The sequence below is a fragment of the Petaurus breviceps genome, unplaced genomic scaffold, assembly GCF_028583685.1.
Source record: "Petaurus breviceps papuanus isolate PSGF00001 unplaced genomic scaffold, PetGlider_PUasm1.0 208, whole genome shotgun sequence".
Lineage (NCBI taxonomy): Eukaryota > Metazoa > Chordata > Mammalia > Diprotodontia > Petauridae > Petaurus > Petaurus breviceps.
Window position 1 is genome coordinate 15777686 of NW_027185852.1, and position 24231 is coordinate 15801916.

The 24231-nt window shown below is 39.4% G+C and overlaps 1 protein-coding gene across 2 annotated transcripts in view; it reads left to right on the forward strand.

Moving 5' to 3' along the window:
- Nucleotides 1–16657: 16657 nt before the first annotated feature.
- The window catches only part of LOC138165286 (cytochrome P450 2J2-like), a 40783-nt gene continuing 33209 nt past the window's right edge, over nt 16658–24231 (forward strand). Inside the window, exons 1-2 of one of the 2 annotated variants that reach the window (XM_069093451.1) lie at nt 16658–17317; nt 18097–18259. In XM_069093451.1, coding sequence (XP_068949552.1) covers nt 17105–17317; nt 18097–18259 — 376 coding nt within the window. In that variant the 5' untranslated portion in view covers nt 16658–17104. The remainder of the gene's footprint in view (nt 17318–18096; nt 18260–24231) is intronic. The other variant, XM_069093453.1, reaches the window with a different exon arrangement.

Genomic DNA, 24231 nt, shown 5'->3' on the forward strand with positions numbered 1-24231 from the left:
TGCCAAAGACAAAGTGAGAGGTCAGTATTGACTTTGGTAATAGGGAGTCCAGGATTGTGGTCTGGCCTCTGCTCCCAGAAGGAGAAGCAGCTGAGGCATGGCAGCTGCCCTTTGTGGCTTCTTCAGAGTTCCTGGCCTGTGGATTGTAGGGGGACCAAGTGACCAGTCTGAGGGGCATTGCTCTCGCTTTAACTTGCTTGGATCTGGATTGCTGTCTAGGCTGGAGGTCCTGTGGTGCATGACCAGTGTGCCAGAGCCTGTGGAGGCTTCTGAGAGGGAACCCAATTAATAGCTCCTGCAGCTGAGAAAACACCAGCGATTTGGGACCAAGCTCTCCTCTCTGGAAGCAGAGTTGTACTGTGCCAAAAAGCTCAGAGAGGCCCAGAAGATGATGCTGCAGCATGCAGAGGCCCGGACATATTGGCTCACAGAGGCCTGATCAACATGATGGCAAGATGACACACCAACCACAAGGGTCACTGCCAGGCCTATCATTGCAGGCCTGGGACTGGGCAGAACAGGGTAAGAGTCAAATTCCGTGCCCCTGCCAGGGGCAGCAGCTACTCCTGGGACTACCAATCCACAGCCTAGAAATTTAAAAAGCCCCTATTTGGACCTCCAGGGACCAGGATGGCAGACTGAACCCTGGCTGCTCCAATCCCCTCCTCTGACTCTGAAAACATAGTAACTATTTCCCCAGGGCAAAACCTTAAACAGTAAAGGCTTGGGACCCCCTAGAGGAAGGGTGTGGCTAGGACCCTGACTCAAAATGGGTGAAAAGCAGACTGCAAAGGCAAAGACTCTGGAGTCCTACTATCATGAGAGGGAGAAACCAAATAAAGAGGGAGACTGTGTTGACTTCACACCCACAGCTAAAGCTTCAACAGGGAACTGATCTCAAGCACAGAAAGTATTCTTAGATAAGCTAAAAAGGAACTTTGAAAACCAAATTAGAGAGATAGAAGATTAAATGAATAATTCTTTTAAAATCAAAATTGCAAAATTAGGAAAACATTACAATGAAGAAAACAGCTCCTTAAAAAGAAAAATATGTGTATGGAAAAGGAGCTCCAAAAAATAACCAAGGAAAATAATTCACTAATAACTAGAATCAACCAAATTGAAGTGAATAACTCTATGAAGAACCAAGAATTAGTCAAACAAAACATCAAGAATGAAAAATTCGAAAAAGAGGCAAAATATCTCAATGAAAAAAATAACTGACCTAGAAAACAGATCCAGGAGAGATAATCTGAGAATCATAGGCATGCTGAAAAATCATGATGAAAAAATGAGACATCTTCCAAGGGCTCATCAAGGAAAACTGCCCTGAGATACTAGAACCAGAGGGTAAAATAGAAATCGAGAGAATCCACCAATCATCTCCTGAAAAAGATCCCAAATTGAAAAATCCATAAAATGTTGTGACCAAACTCCAGAACTACAAAGTAAAGGAGAAAACACTACAAGAGTCCAGAAAGAAACAATTCAAATATCAAGGAACCTGAATGAAGATCACACAGGATCTGGCAGCCTCTACACTGAAAGTTGGGAGGAAGTGGAATACAGTTTTTCACAAGGCAAAAAGAACTCAGGTTACAATAAAGGATCCCCTACCCAGCTACACTTAACATATTCTTCTAAGCAAAGAGATGGTCATTCAATGATATAATGGATTTCCACACCTTCCTGATGAAAAAGCCAGAGCTCAATGGAAAATTCAACCTCCAATTAAAAGACACAAGAGAGACATAGAAAGGTAAACAAGGAAAACAAACACACACACACACACACACACACTGTTATTTAATGACAGCAAACTGTTTATAGACAAGTAGAGGGTATGGGTATAAATTACACAAAATGCTGATTTAAAAAAATATTATTAAGGGAAACAAAGGGACTGCAATGGAAGAAGAGGAAAGAATGAAGCAGAAAAGGGTAAATTATGCCACACAGAGGGCCATAAAAACAATATAGAAGAGGGAAAGAAAGGAGGGAGATGAGCATTACATGAGATTTTCCTCATTGGTTCTGGTGCAAGGAGAGAATAACACAAACAGTTAAGCATATGACTCTATCGAGAAGAGAAACAAAACATATCATAATAGAGGGAAAGAGGTAAGGGAGAGGATTTGCATAGGGTCTATTGCTGTCAAGCTTGGATTGAAGAAGAAGAAATAAAATACTACATTAAGTATAAAAATTTATCATATTCTACAGGCAGTAGGAGGGGGGAAGTGGCACAAGGGGGGTGGTTAGAAGGGAGGGAAAAATTAAGGGGGAAGTGGAAGAAAATGGAGGGGGGCTGATAAGAAGGGAATATTGAGGCAGGAGGTGGTCAAAAGGAAAACTTTTAAGGAGGGGAAGGAAGAAGGGGAGGAAAAAAAGCATAAACAGGGGAGGGAATAGGATGGAGGGAAAGAGACGGATAGCAATCATAACTGAGAACATGAATGGGATGAACTCTCCCATAAAATGGAAGTGGATAGCAGAATGGATTAAAAACCAAAATCCTACAATATGCTGTTTACAAGAAACACATCTGAAACAGAGGGATACACACAGGGTAAATGTAAAAGGCTGGAGTAAAATACATCTTGCTTCAGCTAAAGTAAAAAAAAAAAAGAAGGGGTAACACTCCTTATCTCAGATAATGCAAAAGCAAACATTGATCTAGTTAAAAGAGGTAAGGAAAGAAACTATATCCTGCTAAAAGTCACCATCAGGAATGAAGCAATATGATTACTTAACATATATGCATCAAGTGGTATAGCATCCAAATTCCTAGAGAAGAAGGGAAGGGAATTAGGGGAAGAAGTAGATAGGAAAACTATACTAGTGGGGAACCTTAATCTTCCCCTCTTTGAACTTGATAGATCCAACCTCAAAGTAAACAAGAAAGAAGTTAAGGAGGTGAAGAGACATTTAGAAAGGGTAGGTATGATAGACCTCTGGAGAAAACTGAATGAGGATAAAAAGGAATATACCTTCTTCTCAGTAGTACATGGCACATACACAAAAATAGACCATGTACTAGGATATAAAAACCTCACAATTCAGTGCAGAAAGGCAGAAATATTAAATGCATTATTCTCAGATCATTATGCAATAAAAAATCATATGCAATAAAGGTCCACGGAAAGATAAACTAAAAACTAATTAGAAACTAAACAATTTAATCCTAAAGAATGAATGGGTCAAACAAAACATTATAGAAACTATCAATAGCTTCATTAGAGAAAATTACAATAATGAGACAACATACCCAAATTTGTGGGATGCAGCAAAGGCAGTTCTTAGGGGAAGTTTTATATCCCTGAGTGCATACATGAATAAATTAGAGAAAAGGAAGGTCAATGAATTGGGTATGAAATTGAAAAATCTAGAAAAAGAACAAATTGAAAATCTGAAATTAAATAGTAAATTAGAAATAATAAAAACCAAAGGAGAAATTAAGAAAATTGAAATTAAGAAAATATTGAATTAACAAATAAAACTAAGAGCTGGTTTTATGAAAAAGCCAATAAAATTGATAGACCGTTAGCCAATATGATGAAAAAAGAAAGAAGAAAACCAAATTATGAGTATAAAAAAATGAAAAGGGTGTATCTACCTCCAATGAAGAGGAAATTAAAACAATAATTAGGAAATATTTTGCTAAATTATATGCACATAAATTTGACAATCTTAGTGAAATGGATGAATATTTAAAAAAATATAAGCAGCTCAGATTAACTGAAGAGGAATAAACTACTTAAATAATCCCATCTCAGAAAAAGCAATTGAGCAAGCTATCAGTTAACTCCCTAGGAAAAATCTCCAGCTCCACATGGATTTACTAGCCAATTTCATTAAACATTTAAAGAATGATTGATTCCAATACTCTACAAATTATATGGAGAAATTAGTGAAGGAGTCCTACCAATTTTTTTAATGACACAAACATGGTATTTATAATGAAATAAGGGAGAGATAAAATGGAAAAAAAGAAAATTAAAGACCAAATTCCTTCATGAATATAGATGCAAAAAGTTTAAATAAAATATTGGCAAAAAAAGATTATAGCAACTTATCATAAGAATAATACACTTTGATCAGGTAGAATTTATTCCAGGAATGCAAGGATGGTTTAATATTTGGAAAACCATCAGTATAATTGATAATATCAACAATAAAACTAGCAGAAACCACATGATTATTTCAATAGATGCATAAAAAGTTTTTGACAAAGTACAACATCAATTCCTAATAAAAACACTAGTAAGTATAGGGATAAATGGAGCCTTCTTTAAAATAATAGGTAGCACCTATTTAAACCCATCAGCAAGTATTATATGTAATGGGTATAAGCTAGAAGTATTTCCAATAAGATCAGGGGTGTACAAGGGTGTCCACTATCACCCCTCTTATTCAATCTGGTACTAGAAATATCAGCAGTAGCAATTAGAGAAGAAAAAGAAATCAAAGGAATCAAATTAGGCAAAGAAGAGACCAAGTTATCACTCTTTGCAAATGTTATGATGATAGAGAATCCTAAAGAAGTAAAAAACTACTCTAGACAAAAATTTGGCAAATTGCAGGATATGAAATTAACTCACATAAATCCTCAGCATTCCATATATTTCTAATGAAATCCAACAGCATGAGATAGAAAGATAAATCCCACTTAAAGTTATTATACACATTATAAAATATTTGGGAATCTACCTGCCCAAATAAACCCAGAACCTATATGAACAAAACTACAAAACACTTTTCACACAAATAAAGCCAGATTTAACTAATTGGAAAAACATCAGTTGCTCATGGCTGGGTCAAACTAATATAATAAAAATGACAATTTTACCTTAATTAAATTACATATTTAGTGACATACCAATCAATTTACCAAAAAATTCCTTTATAGAACTAGAAAAAATAGTAACAAAATTCATTTGGAAGAATAAAAGATCCAGAATATCAAGGGAATTAAAGAATAGAAATGCTAGGTAAGGTGGCCTAACTACATCAGATTTTAATCTGTATTATAAAGCAGCAGTCATCAAAACTACTTGGTACTGCCTGAGGAATAGAGCAGTGGATCAATGGAATAGATTGGGTACACAAGACTCAGCAGTCAATGTCTATAATAATCTACACTTTGATAAACCCAAAGATCCTAGTTTTGGGATAAGAACTCACCATTTGACAAAAACTGCTTGGAAACTGGACTATAGTATGGCAGAAACTTGGCATAGATCATTATCTAAATCCATATACCAAAATTAAATCTAAATGGGTGCATGATCTAGGTATAAAGGATGAGACTGTAAGCAATCTGGGAAAGCAAGGAAAAGTTTACCTGATAGATTTATTAGAAAAACTTCTGTACAAACAAAGCCAGTGTAACCAAGATTAAGATGGAAATGGGAAATTGGGAAAGAATTTTTACAACCAATGTCTTTGATAAAGGCCTCATTTCTAAAATACACAGGGAATTGAGTCAAATCTATAAGAATATAAGTCATTTCCCAATTGATAAATGGTCAAAGGATATGAACAGGAAGTTCTCAGAGGAAGAAACTAAAGATATCTATAAGTATGTGAAAAAATGCTCCAAATCACTATTGATTAGAGAAATGCAAATCAAAACAACTCTGAGGTACCACATCTCACCCTTGACTAATATGACAAAACAGGAAAATGATAAATGCTGGAGAGGATGTGGAAAAATTGCATTGCTGGTGTAGTTGTGAACTGATCCAACCATTCTGGAGAGCAATCTAGAACTATTCTCAAAGGGCTACAAGTAATTTCATATCCTTTGACCCAGCAATACCACTTCTAGGGTTGTATCCCAAAGAGATCATAGAAATAGGAGGAAGACCCATATGTACAGAAATATTTATAGCAGCTCTTTTTGTGTTGATAAAGTATTGGAAATTAAGGGAATGCCCATCAGTTGGGGAATGGCTAAACTAGTTAAGATATATGAATGTAATGGAATACTATTGTTCCATAAGAAACAAAGAGCAGATGGACTTCATATCTACCTGGAGAGGCTTATATGAACTGATGCTAAGTGAGAAGAGCAGATCCAGGAAAAATTAGTACACAATTAAAGATACAATGTATATGTGATGACAAACTTTGATAGACCAGACTCTTCTCAGAAATGCAGGGTTATAAGTAAACTACAAAAGACTCATGATGGAAAGAGAGGTCTACATTCAGAGAAAGAACTAGAAAGAACAGAGTTTGAATGCAGATTGAAGCAAATTACCTGATCTCTTTCTTTTTCTTGTTTAGCTTGGTTTCCTCTTTCCCATTGTTCATTCCATCTGATACAATCCTTCTTTATAACCTGACCAAAGTATCTGCAGATCCTATACCTGATTGTAATGCCACTATGGGGGAGAGGAGGGGAGGTGGGTGAAGAAAATTCCAAACTCAAAGAACGGGTGAACTGAATCTTATGTACTCAAAAATAAACAAACAAATTAATAAAGAGTATATATATATATATATATATATGTATGTGTATACATATATATATATATATATGGTTCATAAGTCAAATAATTGAGTGGCAACATGAGCAAGCAAAGGAAAAAAAGCAAGCACTGTAATCCGACTTTGGATTCCTTTTTGGGGGACAAAAAGATCAAAGCATGGAAGAAAAGAAAGACATGAATTTGGAACTCCTGCCCCAAAAGCTTCCATGAAATATGGAAATATTGGATAAAGGCTATAGAGGAGCTTTAAAAGGATTTTTAAAAACAAATAAGATAAGTAGAGAAAAAATTGGGAAGAGAAATGAGAATGATGCAAGTAAATTGTGAAAAGCAAGTCAACAACCTGACTGAAGAAAATAACACCTTAAAAATACACTAACTTAAATAGCAAAAGAGGCTCAAAAATCCAATGAGGAGGTGAATGCCTTAAAAAGACAAACTTGCCAGATGGAAAAAGAATCTCAAAATCTCACTGAAGAGAATAATTCCTTCAGAATTAGATTCAAGCAAATATAAGCTAATGACTTTATGAGAAATCAAGATACTATTAAACAATCCAAACAAATGAAAAAATAGAAGGCAATGTGAAATGTCTCGTTGGAAAAAACTGCTAACCTGGAAAAGAGATACAAGAGATATAATTTAAAAATTATTGGACTACCTGAAAGCCATGATCAAAAAAAGAACCTAGACATCATCCTTCAAGTAATTCTCAAGGAAAAATGCCCTGATGTTTTAGAACCAGAGGGCAAAATAGAGGTGGAAAGAATCCACCAATCACCTCCTGAAAAAGATACCAAAAAGAAAACTCCTAGGAATACTTTAGCCAGGTTCTGGAGTTCCCAGATCAAGGAGAAAATATTACAAGCAACCAAGAAAAAACAATTAGAATATTGTAGAAGCACAATCAGGATAACACCGGATGCAGATTCTACATTGAGCCCAGAATAAGTAAATTAAGTAGAATTATCTTTTTATATTATTCTTCACCCTTTGGTGACAAAATCCTAAATATCTTTTAGTTAACCTTCTAGCAATTAAATGACCCTAGTACAGTTACTAGATGGCCAAGATATAGGCCCGGCCACAACGTAAGGCTTATGGCCTCATACAAATGCCTCATCACATGAGACGATTTAATCAGAGTTCAAGGGGGTTCCCATAGCCTGTACCTCAAAGATTCAAGGAGAGCTCAATGGAGCTCCCAGTGTCCAAACCTCATCATTACCCCTTAAACAAATGAGACCCAAATTCTTTTGGGGTAAAGAGTGAAGGTCTCAGCTTCTGAAAGTATTTCCTGCTGGCAAGGAGGATAGAGCTATCCTTGCCTCTCTGGGTCCTGTTCAAGGGGGTCAAACTTCACATTCAAGGTGTCAGACTCTGGAATGTGGATGATGCCAGGTCCAGTGGGCTGGATAACTTGGATTCAGTTGGAGATTTGCATACCCTTAGTGGTCATCCAGAGGTTGATAGCTTGAACCCTGGAGTAGACAAACCTAGCAAGGAGGTTAAGCAAACGAAAACCAAACAGGCACAAAAAAAAGTATAGAGAAAGGACAATTTCCCCGGTAGGAATTAAAGATGACTGTGACAAGGCCAAAACTCTGTCATATATCCCTTTCCTTTCCAAATTGCTCCATGGACATTTAGCACATGGAAAGCAATAGCAGGCACAGAATATAATAGTTTTCAAAAACAGGCAATAAATCCCAAAGCCTGGTCTCTCCTTCCATCATCATAGTGAGTAAAAGTTTTTTTCCTAGATTTGGCAAAGTTGGAATGGTGGTCAATTTAGTTTTCAAAGTCCCAAAAGGTTTCACCTGGTGGTCTTAGCCCCACTCTAGACAGAATGAGTCAGGGCCTGGAGTAGCAATTAATGGTTGCAGTCCCTTCCAGGAATTGGTTTTAATTGGATATAAACGTCTCTGGGAGACACTTTAGGATCTAGGAGTCAAACAAATGCTGTTGTGGCAAAAGTAGCTCACCCAGGAATTTCCTGATCCCAAACAATTGACTCAACTATCTCCCACAATCCTGAGGGAACACGGGGAGATCTAGCAGGCTTAGCTAGAGAAAATTGGCTTCCCAATTTCATCAGCAGGTCCCTTCCCAACAAGGGGACAGGATAAGAGGAGAACATAGGGAAGGAGTTTTTAAACAATAGATCCTCAAGCAGGCCAGGGACTGGGTATTTCCGGAGACATCCCTTAGTTTCCCCTTCCATGCCCCTGACCTGACTGGTTAAGGAGAGGGTAGAACCAATTGATTAGAACAGAGAATTTAGCCATAATATAGTGGGTAACCTTACCTTCAGCCTCGATGCTTGCCCAGAGTACAGTGAGAGATGGAGAAAGTGGGAGCAGTGCCAAGCCCCATGCTTCCCCTTCAATCCCAAGTCTTGACAAGACTGGAGGACAGGGTAGTGAGAGGTGGCTCTACCACTTTTGGCTTTACCAAACTTGGGTACAATCTTTCCTCCAATGTCCTTCCTAGTCAGATGGGCACAGTTCTAGAGATGTTAGTTTCTGGGGCTCCCTCTGGGGGGGTGCCCTGGAGGGGTACTCCTTGGACCAGTGACCCTTCCTGTGGCATGGAAAGCAGGTTTTCACACTGCCCAAGTCTCTGGGCTTCCTCCAGGGGGCACTTTGGAGGAGCACTCCTTGGACCAGTGGGGAAACCTGCTTGTCAGGGAACCATAAAAATGAAGAGGGTTAGGGTGATCTGGAGACCCCAAAATGCCAACACGTGGGGTCCTGCTAAATGAATTCCACTCAAGTCTTCTCAGCCAAAGAAAAGTAAAGTTTATTAAAAGTTTGTTTGTATTGGACACAGAGTAAGCATGTGCTGGGTCAATTCTATGGAGTTCTCACACACGGAGGGAAGGTGTGATCTTATATACTGAAGGTTGTGGGAGAAATTTAGGGATGGTCTAGAGGACGGTTTGGGGGAGGGTCAGTGAGTTAGATTAAAGATGGGAAGTTGCAGGAGGCTAGGCCAGTTCAAGGGTGGGTTGATATTTTGACAGGCTCAAGGGTGGGAAGTCTAGTAACAGAGGTTTGGGCCCAGCCACAAGGTAAGTCTTATGGCCTCATACAAATACCTCATCAAATAGGACGATTAAATCAGAGTTCAAGGGGGTTCCCAGAGCCTTTACCCAAATATTCAAGGAGAGTTCAAGGGGGTTCCCACAGCCCATACCTTATCACCTAGAGCCCATCAGTGGAGAGTCTTCCTCGTGAAACCATCAGGGAACCAGTGTCCCTGGATCAAATAATATATGGGAGAGGAATGACAAGAACACAGCAAAGGTAAGAGGTGCTAAGGTTAAGAAGGGAATTGCATGACAAGGCAATAGGGAGCCACTGAAGATCATTAAGTAGGGGGACATATGATCAGACCAACCCATTAGGAAGTTAATAGCAGCTAACTTTTATATAGTGCCAGGCAATGTGCTAAACTGTTTATGGCTATCTCATTTTGATGAAGTGCAGGCAGTAATGAAGTCTGGGAAGTAAAGAGAAGCCTCAGGACAGGAGGGGCTGCTTATCCCTGGGCAGGTCATATAAGCATTCAGTGTCTCTGTTGGCTCTCTATGGTTATAATCTGCTGATCATGTCCAAAAAAGCGGTACATACAGTGTTTCCTACAGCAATGATATCACAGATCCAGTCTAAAAAGTCTACAACCATGTGGAAGATTCTTTAGGACCTTTATGTTTAGAAATGGAGGTTTTAATTCTGTATCCCCACCCCACTTTACTCCCAAGTCCACTAAGAAAGAGTCAGGACATTCCCTGGACTTGTATGCATACATTACTGAGTGGTAGTAGAAAAACTGGAGTTTTGATATGAGAACAAGACAGTAATAGTGAATGCGATTGAGTGGATGCTGAGTGCGGGCAGTAGGTTTGCAAGTATTTTGTAGGCAGAAAATTGGTGACTCTAGACTTTGCTCCCCAGAGGATTGGTTTGTTTACCCCTAGAGTGAACTTTGAGGTAGAATATATGGAGAGGGCAGATTATTAGGTTGGGGCAAACATGGAGTTCTTTGTGAGATTGTACGCTGATCATGTTTTAGTGCCCTCTTTCCAGGTGATTCCAAAATTTGGGTATAATGAGGAAAGAGCCTTGACAAATGAGTCCTATCTGAATGGTACAATTTTGAGTCTGTGTTTAAATGGGAAAATCTAGGGGATGGATTCTCAAAATAGCCTGAAACAATAGAGACCAGGATAAGTGGGCATAGGTTTACAATACCATACATACTATAACCAACTGCAGATTGCTGGGTATAAGCCTTGGTTGGTAAGTTCTCAGCTACATTCATTATTCCTGAATTGTTGGGCTATTTCACTGCCAAATACTTTTGGAGAATTACTTTTAGGTTCTGGAAGCCAGAGAGTTCTGGAAGACTAGATGGTAGGTAGCCAAGATTTTGTTGTACATTGTATATTGCTTTGTGGATTTTGGAAGTTAGTTTTCTACCCCTAATGATTTATAAATCTTTGATTGATGGAATTATTGATCATTGACCTGGAATATGTCTTGAAGATATTTCTTCCAACTCCTTCTCTTTATAGATGAAGATATGGAGGTAAAAATAGGTTACATTGCTTGGCATGAGTCAATGGGCAAGTCACATACATGAAACTATGAGGCCTACTAAAGTGTCCTTGTCAACAATAATAAATCAGAAAAGCATAAATTTAGAACTAAAGGCAACTCAGAGGCCATCTACATATGGTCTTGTTTTTAGATATGAGGAAACTGAAGTAAACAGGGTTAAGTGACTTGCCCAGGGTCACACAGCTGGTGAGTGTCTGAGGCCAGATTTGAACTCATGAAGATGACTCTTCCTGACTGCAGACCTGGGACTTTAGCCACTGTGCCACCTAGGCAGAAGTATTATTAAATGTTAGAGGCTAAATTTAAAAGAAAATTTGGATTTAAGTATCGCTTCAAAATTAGATATTCAACATTTCTGTGCATCAGTTTCCTCAATTGTGGAAAGAGGTGGTGGAACTGAATGGTATGAAGATCCCCTCTGACTCTCCATGTGTGATCCCATCAATAGCTTTGTAAATAAGTAATTTTCTAGTAAAAATTTTCCTTTGCAAGAATGTTGTAATTGATAGGCAGATGACAAGTGGGTTTTTCAGGAAAGTAAAAAGCAACACATTCCAAGTAAAAAAAAAAAAGAATATTTCAAGAGAGTCTGTGTCATATGTCGGCAGTCTTTCTAACTCCTCTATGGAAGCCTTTTGTCTTCATGATTCTGTGAGAGAACATCCATGGTTTATCACTGGCTGTTTAAATAGCTTGATGGGTCCTAGAGACTTTCTTTTGCGGTAGGATATTAGAGGAGAGACAGAGACACCAGTAGCTAACTGCCCCTGCTTCCCAAGCAGGATATCCACTTTTCAGAAAAGGAAAATCAAAATACCCAATAACCTTCACGAGTGGTTCCTACTGTTTCAGACTGTTGTCTATTCACATTAAATGTGAGGATAGATTGTAATGTGGATATTGGGGACAGCCGGACTCACCAGTGGGTTATTGAAATAATCCAGATGTGATATGACAGAGGCCTACACCAGGTTGGTAGCAGGGTCAGAAAAGAAAATAGGGCACATTTGAGAGATGTTACAAGGATGAAATCAGCAATCCTTGGCACTGTTTTGGTTGTAGAGAGTGAGAAATTGAGAGGAAGCCAGAATGGCTCCAAGGTGATGACCCTTGACAGTAATAGAGAAATCAGGAGGTGGGGAAGGGTTTAAGGAGAAAGATAATTATTTCAGTTTAAGATGTCTGCTGGAAATCCAGGTTGAGATTTCTGAAAGTGATTGGAGATGCAAGATTAGAGATGGAGGTCAGCAGAGAGATCAGAGCAAGATAGCCAGTTCTGAGAATTGTTTGCTGAGGAATGGCCATTAAATTCTTGGTAACAGATGAGATCAAGTGAGGTAGGATAAAAGGAGAAGAGAGCCCAGGACCCCACCCTGAGGGACACCTGTGGTTAGGCAGTGTGATCTGGAGGAGCGTCCAGAAAAGGAGACAGAAGAGGGGTCAGAGATGCTGGAGGAGATACAGGAGAGGGGAATGTTCTGAAAATCTAGAGAGAAGAGAGAATCACCCAGGAGAGGGCGATCGAGAGGTCAATGAGAAGGACGATTAAAGAAAGGCAATCAGGTTTTACAACTAGGAAATCATTAGTAATTTGGAGAGAGCAATTTGGGGCAAAAGATGAAGTTGGAAGCTGGATTATAAAGGATTATGAAGAGAGTGAGAGGAGGCAAGTTGGTGGCTCCTACTGTATACTGTTTTGGGGGGTTTAGCTACTCAGGGAAGAAAAGATATAGGATAATAGTGGAATTGAAGGATCACAAAAGATGTTTGAGGATGGAGGATATGGCATGCTTGTGAACAGTAAAAAAAAGAGCAAATAAAGAGAGAGAAAGTGGAAATATGGGGTGGGCAGCAACCTGCTGGAGGAGATGGGATGGAATAGGGTCACATGAACAAGTAGATGATGTCAACCTTGGTAAGGTGTAAGGCCACATCATCATGTGAGACAGGGTAAGAGCATAGTCTCCTGACTGGTTAAGTAAGAAAATTAACAGCACCTACCTCATTGATCTCTGTGACGGTGAAATGAGAAAATATATTTTTAGCGCTTTGTAAACATTAAAGTACCAGACAAACATTAGCAATTGATAGATGTACATGGATTGATAGATTAACAGATGGACTGATGAAGCAAATGGAGACACAGGATGCTAAAATCTCCAAGTTGGAAGGGACCTCAGGGGATGTAGTTGGCCTTACTTAATCCCATCTTCTATGGAAAGCTTCTCTAAACCCTTCCCAATTCTAGTGCCTTCCCTCTGTTAATGATTTTCTATTCATTATATATTCTCTCTCTCTCTCTCTCTCTCTCTCTCTCTCTCTCTCTCTCTCTCTCTCTCTGTCTGTCTCTCTCAAACACACACACACACACACACACAAACGCACACACATGCTTTCTCCCCTATTGTATTGTAAGCTGTCTGAGGGCTGGGATTTTTTTTTCTATCCCCAGCACTTAGCACAGTACTTGGCACATAGAAGTCACATGATAAATGTTTAGTAATTGATTGACAAATTCCCCCTAAAATATACCTGTCCAATGGTAATCCCATATCTACTTGAAGGACTCAGATCAGCAGGAACCCATTACTTTCAAAAGCATTCAATGAATAAACTTTTGTTAAGTGCCTACTATGTGCCAGGTACGACAAATACAGATACCAAGAAACACTCACTACCTAACAGGAAAAGAAAGCCCATTAAAAAGAGCTGAATGGGGGGATGAGAAAGAAGGTACAGGGGTAAAGATGAAGTCCTGAAGTCTGGTGGGAAATGATGAGGTGGTTGGGCTGAGTCCTCTCTTTAAATGGGGGATGTAGGAGGAGTTCCTAACCATCTCCCCTCCACTTTCTCCAATCAGAGGAAGGAGGACCCCCAGGATAAGGTTACTGAGCAAGTGTGAATTTCAGATCAGTAATCCCTTTCATTTTTTGACAGTTATAGCTGTAAATTTGGGTATCCCCGCATTGTGTCAAGCCTAAATTCCTTATTTTTTTTCTAATACTACCTTTGGTGCTGAGGAGGAAAAAGCTAATCCTTCTTCCGTTTGGCAACTGTAGCAGCAAGCACCCTAGCATACCCAGGATGGCTGCTAGCACAGCTTCTTATATTGGCTTTTCTAAAGGAAAGCATTTCAAAATGGGTTAACAATATTAATTTAATCAAACATGTATAATTTACCTAGTTCAGGGGGGAAAGTCAGCACCCTGAATCTAAGAGAATACAAACAGAAGTTACAAGCAGACAAAAAAAATACAGAGAGAGGAACAGATCAGCAGACAGCTGTGTGATCATTACATCCATACCTAGTTAGTTACCAGAGAGGGAAGCACCAACATCTGGGTATTCAAAGCTGGGGGCCTCAATGGCTGCCCAGAGTCTCATCTGGCCTAATCGCACAACTCTTCCAAAAGTGAACCAATATAATGGTAATAGGATTTGAAGATCTTCCATGGCCCTTGAACTTGCTGATGTAGCAGCAAGGGGTGGGGCAGGAAGGAGCTGGAGCTGAATAGTAACCAGGCTGGAGCCAGCTTGGTGCCTGGAAGTGGCAGCAATGGTGTGAACTCCTTTTTTTTCCAAGCCAGCCAGAATTTCTTCTAAGGACTCCTGCTGAGGACTTCCGGGCACAGGAACAGCAGGGGGCCTGAGCTACTAGGAGTGAGCTGCGTGGAGGCTGAGCAGTTACTGTGAGTAAGGAGAGGAGGATCCTTCCCTGAGGAACCCTATTCTGTTTGGAAGGTTTGAGAATGTGGGTGTTTACTGCATTAACTACATGTGCCAACTCCATAGCTACTGTTTGGCTTTGACTTTCTGGTGTGGGGACTCAGTTTTCTGGTATTTGAATAATTGTTCTAGCTATGTCCCCAATGTAGAGAACCTATTACATTTTGTGATTGATACCCATATCAGTATATTTATAGTTACTTCAGACATTGTGAATACAGCATTGTTGATCCAGCAACCCTTAAAGAATTGAAGACAACTCCATGCCCAACCCTCTCCTCATAAATACACATACTCTCCTGCAGGTTAGGCATCTGCAAGTCTTTCAGTTGTTTCTCCTACAGCATAATCTCAAAGGTTGTTTTCACGTGCAGTGGTGCAGTGAAAAGATCAATGGAGGGGCAGCCAGGTGGCTCAGCGAGTAAGAGCACCGGCTCCAGTGTCAGGATGACCTGGGGATCAAATCCCGGCTCAGATACTTAGCACCACACCCAGAAATAACTGGCTGTGTAACCTTGAGCAAGTTACTTAACCCCTATTGCTTAAAAAAAGAAAAGAAAAGATCAATGGATTTGGAATCAGAGGCTCTGGGTTCAAATATCTGCTCTGACATGACTCATATGACCCTGGGCCACTCATTCCTCTCTCTGGACCTCTGTTCTTCATCTGTAAAATGAGAAGTATCGACTGGATAATCACTAAAACGCCTTCTAGTTCTAAAGCTATAAGTATATGGGCCTTCCTTACCTCCTGTATAGATTACTAGCATCCTTTCTAAGTACATGGTGCCTAGACCTGAAGACAATGCCCCAGAGGAGGTCAGAGCATATTAGAGGATAGCACAGCATCACCTAACTAGTCCTGTACCCTGTGACTCTCTTTAAAAGCCTAGGTCTGCCACAGACTTCTTGGCTGCTGTAGCAAAAGGCTTACTGACCTTGCTATCAACTTAATCCCCAGCTCTTTTTTCAAACAAACTCTCTCCAGTCATACCTTGTCTATGTTATATTGGTGAAATTGAGTTTTTGGACCCAAATGAAAACTGTAGGCTTACTTGAACTACATTAAATTTTTAAATTAAATTAAATTCATGCAATATATTTAACCACCAGACATATATATGTATGCATGGATATATACACACATACATATGTACATACATGCATACATACATACATACACGTGTGTGTCTACAAATCAATTCTTCTGAGCTGTGGCCTGGAATCAGCAAAAATGCAGCTGGACTGAGAACTGTTTAGAGACTTTATCATCCTATTCACTATTTCTAATATATTTATCACTTACAGGGAGGCAGGGTAATGTGGTGACAGAATATACAGTCAGAGGATCTGGCCTTGAATTCCACCCTGCAAATGACCAGCTGTATAACCTTGGCTGTTTCAAGCCCTGGACTGGGGGTCTGTGGTGATTAAAATCTTTGAGAAACATAGTTTTCTGATTACATTGGCATTTTGTTAATTTTATTCCAATTATATTGGAATTTTATTTCAATTCCTTTGGAGATGTTATTCTAATTATTCTAATAAAAGTGAAATTTCTTTTCTCCCATGCAAGACCACAGACCCACTGATATCTATCTACATACCCCGAGGGGTCCCTGAGACCTAGATTTAGAAGCCCTCTGCATTAGCTCTCAAGTCCATTAAGAGGAAGTTTCTAATACAGGGAAGAGTGTGGACTTGAAGACAGTTGAGTTGGACTCCAGTGAAGGCTCTGAAACTTACATAGAGCTGTGGGACCTTACCACCTTCTTGGCCTCTCTGGACCTCAGCCTTCTGCTCTCCTAAACCATGTGATGAAGTTCTGACTCACCACCTGCCTCACAAATCTAGCCCTGTGGTTTGGGCCCCACGGGATGGGTGTGTCAGTGTGGGGAGCCTTCCTAGATTGCTCTGCCCAAGTTGTCTCCCTGGTTCCCAGGATTCAAGCCCAATCTCCTTTTTGGGCAGAAGATTGTAGGGGTGGGGCGTGTTTGCTCCCAGGAGGCAGACCCTGGCAGAGGGCAGAGGGCTGGGGCACAGAGCGGAGGCTGGCTCTCCCTGGAGCTCTCATTGTCTGCCCTATAAAGCCAGCCAAGGCAGCAGCTCCAAGGGGACAAACAGAGCTTGAGCTTTGCCCCTCACATTAACCCTCCTCCCAGCAGCTCCACAGCTGCTGCTGTTGCTTCAGAAACAGGAAAAAGAAGAGGGAAGAGGAACTTGATTTGTTTGGTCTTGCTGCAAGAGTGGGGGAAAGATGTGGTTCCCTCTGGGGACATTGCTCCATTCTCTACGGGAAAGAGCCCCCCTGCAGACCCTGTTTCTTTTCTCTGCTGTCTTTCTGATCCTGGCACAGTATCTGTATAGGAAGAAGAGGAAACTCAACTATCCCCCTGGCCCTCCTGGGTTGCCCATAGTGGGCAACTTTTTCCAGATGGACTTTAAAAATCCCCAAAACACCACCCAAAAGGTAAGGAGTAAGATGGGAGGGTGAGAATCCCCTGGCTGTCAGCGGGGCATGGGCCCAGGGGCTCTGGGGAATGTGCTGGATGGGGTAGCCACACCTCTGGGGTCCATTCCTGCTCTGGCCCTATTTGGGAAGTAGCTTCTTGCAATGGAAAGAACATCTAGTTTGGGGCTTAGAGGGCCTGGGTTCACATTCCCTTTTGACCTGTGGGACCTGGGGAGGTCAAGTGGTAGTTTAACCTTTAGATCTTTCCCCCATATTAAATTGTGAGTTGTTCTTTGTCATATATTCCTAGCCCAAAATGCTGCCTTGAATGTAGCAGCCACCTCAGAGCCTGGGATATACTGTCTCTTCCCCTGAAGCTATTGGAATTCCCAATTTCCATCAAAGCTCAGCTTCAGGGGGCTGTCTCCTACAGGAAGCCTTCCAAATTCCTCCCAGGTTCCGGTCTCCCCTCCAATCACTTAGAATTTCCTTTGTATGTAGTCTGCATTTACACATATATGCACAGATCATTTCCTTCCAATAGTAATTCCTCAAAAGGAGGATCTGTTTGGTTTTTGGAACTGTCTTCTCAGCTCCTACCACAGGGCGTGGGATATTGTTTGAGCATTCAGTGTTTGCTGGGCTGAGCTGGATTGAATTCAGTGGAATTGGATCAGACTGAATTGGGTGGACTTCACTGGAATTGGTGCTTCACACATTACTAGAATGTCATCTAATGACAGTACAGACAAATATAGACCATGGAAGTTTGCAACTCAAAACTAATTCTTTTTCAGTTTACCAAGAAATATGGAAATATTTACTGTACTCATGTGGGCAATCTTACTTTTATGATGGTTACTGGATTACCCCTGATTAAGGAGGTCCTGGTCAACCAAGGCCATGTGTTTATTGATCGCCCCAAAGTTCCTGTCCACTTCCATGTCTTTAAAACATTTGGTGAGTTCTTTGAATTATGATACATATTTTCATCTTCAGTATACTCTGAAAGATATCTTCGACTTCTGTTCTTCATCATTCCTGAAGGTTCCGATTCTTTTTAGAGATCTTGTGGCTAGTAAAACATGATAGAAAAATAGGCCTTCAAAATTTTCTTATTTCATGTTTGAAAGTAGAAAGAGAGGAATAGGGTTGGGGAAGAGGGCAATGAGGATGGAGAAGGGACTCAAATTCATCACATGGGAGAATCAGTTAAAGGAGCTTGGAATGTTTAACTTAAAAGACAAGCAGAGTAAGCTGGAGGGAAAAGAGAGGCATGATGACTGTTTTCAAGAGTATCAAGGCCTATTAATAGAAAAAGCACTAATTTGTTCTTCTTGGCCACAGAACCAGCAGCAAAGAGGGAGGTTGCAGAGGGGTGTGATTTGGCTTGATGCTGGAAAACCTCCTAACCAGGGGAGCTGTCCAAAAGTGAACTGGTTTACTTGAGAGGTGGCAGATTCCCCCTGAGAGGAGGCCTTCCAGCAAAAGCTGTTCAGTATATTTTATTGGTGTTATTTGCTTCTTATAAGTTGGACTGGATGAGCTCTGAGATGTCTTCTGGCTCTGAAGCTCTATGGGTTATTTGATTCTGCCTTTAGGCCCTTTGACTATCATGATGGTGCAGGTTCCAGCAAAGCCACCTGCATCTGAAGGAATTCAATAAAGTGCCAGCTCCAAGTTTCTGTTTTGTTTTTAAATCTTCCTATTTCATTTTATTTTTAATATATGGAATGTAACAAACATTTCTAAGGCACAGTACCATAAAAAAGATGATTACAAACAAAACTGCAAATCTACTATGGCCAAATTTTCCCCTTTTTTCTACCTTTTCCTCCATAGACATAGTTACCATAAGGCACAGGTAGGCACACACACACACACAGACCCACATACTTGTGTATATATAGGTATAGCTATAGGTATAAGTATAGGAATATACATAGGTATAAATATAGGTATATGTGCAGGAACATGTTTAGGTACATGTGTATATGCATGTATATGAATATGCATATATATGTGTATGTATATAATTATTCTATGCATACTTTAAAAATTTATCGTTTTATATTTCCCAGTTACATTTAAAAACAATTTTTAACATTCATTTTTAAAACTTTGAGTTTCTAATTCTCTCCCTTCATCCCTCTCCAAAGCCCCTGATTGAGAAGACAATTTGACATATGTTGTACCTGTATAGTCACGAAAAAAAAAATTCCACAATAGTCATGTTGTGCAAGAAAACATAGGGGGAAAAATTCAAGATAAATAAAGTAAAAATAAAGTATGCTTCAATCTACATTTAGATTCCACCAGGTCTTCTTCCAGAGATGCTGTGATAGTAATGGCAATTAAAGATTCCCCTGTATTGGCTTGGTTTTCAAATTGATTGTATTAAAACCCAGAGTTTGTTAATCCCACCTGTGGGATGGGCTTGTTGATGTGAAAAGAAAGTCCTGAACTGGGAGGAGCTGGTGACGTAGATTTGGAGAGACACTGGAGAGAGGCGGAAGATTTTTTTTTTTGGTAGCAGCACCTCGTGGAGAGAGAGAGACTAAGAGAATTGCTGGTGGCCGCTTTGAATTGCCCTGGACTTTTGAGACCTGCCCCCCTGAGCTGCCAAGGACTGAGGAGACATGGCTGTTTTGCTGGTACTTTGTCTGTCTGTTTTGATGTTATTTTGCCAGATTTGTCCACTGGTGAAAGACTGTCCTTTTGTTGAAGAAGTCCTGGAGCCTGGCTGTTCGCTAAGAAGGCCTGAGACTGTCCTGCAGACAGAGAGTGAATACTGTCCACTGGTGAGGGACAGTACTGTTGTTGCAGGGGTCTGGAGACTGTCCTGCAGACAGAGTGAATACTGTCCACTGGTGAGGGACAGTACTGTTGTTGCAGGGGTCTGGGAGCCTTTCTGTTGGTTCAGAAGCCCTGAAGAAGGATTTTCTTGTTGTATGTTTACAGAAATCCTGGGAGAGGGCTTTGCTAATGTGTTCAGGGGTTCTAGGGCTGTTCTACAGACAGAGGATAAATTCATGAAGGGACTGGCAATGTATCTTATGGCCTTGCTAAGCCTTGTCTCTCCAGGAACTAAGATTGCTGAGAACTTGCCTCTTGTCAAGATGAAGAAAAGACCTCCATTTGGGTATTAAGTGCTGTGTTTAAACTTGATGTAACTCTGGGGTAGATTCAATTGTGATCCTGGGGGTGGGGAACTTTTGACCTTATTGTGCTCTGTGATTGACAAATGAAGGTACTTTACCTATGTTTGGAAACTAATCTCCATTTGAGAAGAGGGGTTTTGTGGTGGACTTAATTAAGGTATAGCCTAGGGATGGAGTAGTATTTAGAACAGGGACTTTGTAATTGATTGAATGATTGGAAGATCCTGGGGTGGGGTAGTACTTGGAGATTATTTAATCACACTTAGTAAATGCTGTATTTTGAATGATGTCATGTTTTGATCTTCTCTGTTCTTGGTTTGTCACTGAATAAAATAGAGAGCACCTATGCTGGTATTTTGAACCTGGGAAGTTGCCTTCTTTTGGTATTACATTACAGATGCAAAGCATTTTTCACCAGAAGTCTTTCAGGGTTGTCTTAGATTATTGTATTGCTGAGAATAGTAAGGCACTTACAGCTGATCATTTTACGATCTTGCTGTTACTTTGTGCATGGTACACTTGACTTTGCATCAGCTCGTGGAAGTCTTGACAGGTTTTCTGAGAGCATCCTGCTCATCATTTCTTATAGGATAATAGCCTTGCATCATAATCACATACCACAATTTGTTAACCTTTCCCCAATTGAGGAGCCTCCCCACAATTTCTAATTCTTTGCCCCACGGAAAGAGCTTCTATAAATATTTTTGTACATATAGGCTCTTTTCCTTTTTGTTCTTTAGCTTTTGGGGATACAGATTTAGTAGTAGCATTGCTAGGTCAACGGGTATGCATAGTTTCATAGCCCTTTGAGCATAGTTCCAAATTACTCTGCAGAATGATTGAATTTATTCACAACTACACCAACCTTAATGTCTTGTTTTCCCTAAATTCCCTCCAACACTGGTCCTTTACTTTTTCTGTCCCATTAGCCAATCTAATTATTTCAATTTGCATTTGCAATGTATAATCAGTAATGTTTTAATTTGCATTTCTACAATCAGTAGTGAGTTACAGTATTTTTTTCTTATTGCCATAGACAATGTGTTTATAGACAATTTATATATGTGTGTTTGTGTGTGTGTGTATTCCTTCTAACTTCTTCGGTAATAAGAAAGTTCTTATGAGTTTCAAGTATCGTCTTCCCATGTAGGAATGTAAAAAGTTTATTTTTATTAAGTCCTTCATGATTTCCCTTTTCTGTTCACCTTTTTGTGCTTCTTTTGAGTCTTGCATTGGGAAGTCAAATTTTCTATTCAGCTCTGGTCTTTTCATCTAGAATGCTGAAAAGTCCTCTATCTCATTGACTATTCATATTTCCTCTGAAGAATTATACACAGTTTTTCTGGGTAGGTGATTCTTGATTGTAATCCTAGCTCCTTTGCTCTCTGGAGTAGTGTATCCTAGGTCCTTCAAATTTTTAATGTAGAAATTGTTAATCTTGTGTTATCCTGACTGCAGCTTCACCATATATAAATTGTTTCTTCCTGGCTGCTTGTAATATTTTTCTCCTTGACCTGAGTACTCTGGAATTGGCTATAAAATTCTTGGTAGTTTTCCTTTTGGGATCTCTTTCAAGAGGTGGTGAGTTGATCCTTTCCATTTCTATTTTACCCTCTCATTCTAGAATGTCAGGGCAGTTTCCCTTGGTAATATCTTGAAATATGATGGCTAGGTTCTTTTTAATATATGTTTGTTTTCTTTTAATTTTCTTGGTTTTTTTAATTAATTTATTTATTTTTAGTTTTAAAAAATCAGTTCCACAAGCTTTTGATTTTTGAATTTTTCTCTGACTCCCTCTCCTCCCCCATCCCCAAGATGGCATGCAATCTGATATAGGCTCTACAGATACATTCATATTAAACCTTTTAACATTAGTCATATTGTAAATAATTAGAACCAATAGCATGGAACACAAGAAAGAAAAAAATGAGAGAGAGAGAGAGAGTGAGAGAGACAGAGAGAGAAACAGAGAGACAGAAAGAGAGAAAGAGAGAGAGAGAGAGAGAGAGAGAGAGAGAGAGAGAGAGAGAGAGAGAGAGAGAGAGAGAACAAATACTACTCTTTGATCTGCATTCAGACATCATCCTTCTTTCTCTGGATGTGGATAGCATTTTCCATCATAAGCCTTTTGGAGCTGTCTTAGAAGCTAGGATTGTTGAGAAGAGCTGTCTATCAAAGTCAGTCATTGCAAAATTAATGGTAATTGTGTACAATGTTCTCCTGGTTCTGGTCACCTCACATCATCAGTTAATATAAGTTTTTTCCAGGTTCTTCTGATGTCTACTTGTTCATAATTTCTCAATACTATCACAATAGTATTCTATTACATTCATAAACCACAACGTGTTCAACCATTCTCCAGTTGATGGCCATTCCCTCAATTTCCAATTCTTTGCCACAGCAAAAAGAACTGCTTTAAACTTTTTTTTGTACATATGGGTCCATTTGTTATTTTATTGAGCTCTTTGGGATGCAGGCATGGAAATGGTATTACTGGGTCAAGGGATATGATCATTTTTGTAGTCTTTTGGGCATAGTTCCAAACTGCTCTCCAAAATTGTTGGATCCATTTACAGCTTCACCAACAATGCATTTGTGTTCAAATTTTCCCACACCTTCTCCAGCATTTATAATTTCCCTGTTTTTTCATATAAGCCAAACAGAGTTGTGATGTGGTACTTAAGAGTTGTTTTGCTTTGGCTCTTTCTAATCAATAGTGATTTAGAGAATTTTTTTAACATGTGATTATAGATAGTTTTAATTTCTTCAGCTAAAAACCACCTTTTCATATTTTTTGAAGATTTATCAATTGGGGGATGAATTCTGTACTTAAAATTGAATCACTTCTCTATATATTTTAGAAATGAACCCTTTCTCAGAGATACTGGTTGTAAATTTTGTTTTCACCAATTTTCTGCTTCCATTCTAATTTTTTCCCATTGGCTTTGTTTGTGCAAAAGCTTTTCAATTTAATGTAATCACAATTATCCATTTTTCATTTCATAATGTTCTCTCCTGTTTTGTCATAAATTCTTCCATTCTCCACAAATCTGACAGGTAAACTATTCATTTTTCTCCCAGTTTTCTTATAGTATCAGTCTTTATGTTTAAAATGTGTACCCACATTTACCTTATTTTGTTATATGGTATGAGATATCAGTCCATGCCCAATTTCTACCATACTATGTTTCAGTTTTCCCAGCAAGTTTTATCACATAGCAAGTTCTTATCCCAGAAGCTGAGGTCTCTGGGTTTACCAAACAGTAGATTATTATCGTCATTGATCACTGGGTCTTGTGTACTTAACCAATTCCACTAATCCACCCCACTGGTTTTTAGCCAGTACAAAGTACTTTTAATGATTACTGGTTCATATTACAATATAAGATCTGATATGGCTATATCACCTTCCCCAGCTCTTCTTTTCATTAATTCCCTTGATATTCTGAACCTGTCCTTCCAGATGAATTTTGTTATTATTTTTTCCAGTTCTAAAAAATAGTTTTTGATATGATATGATTGGCATAGCCCTGAATAAGTAAATTGATTTAAGTAGAATTATCATTTTTATATTATTCTTCACCCTTTGGTGACAAAATCCTGAATATCTTTTAGTTAACCTTCTAGCAATTAAATGACCCTAGCACAGTTACTAGATGGCCAAATATATGGGAAACCTGGAAAGGCTTGAATTAGAAGAGGAGAAAAATACTGGATGTATGTGGAGAGAGAGAGAGAGAGAGAGAGAGAGAGAGAGAGAGAGAGAGAGAG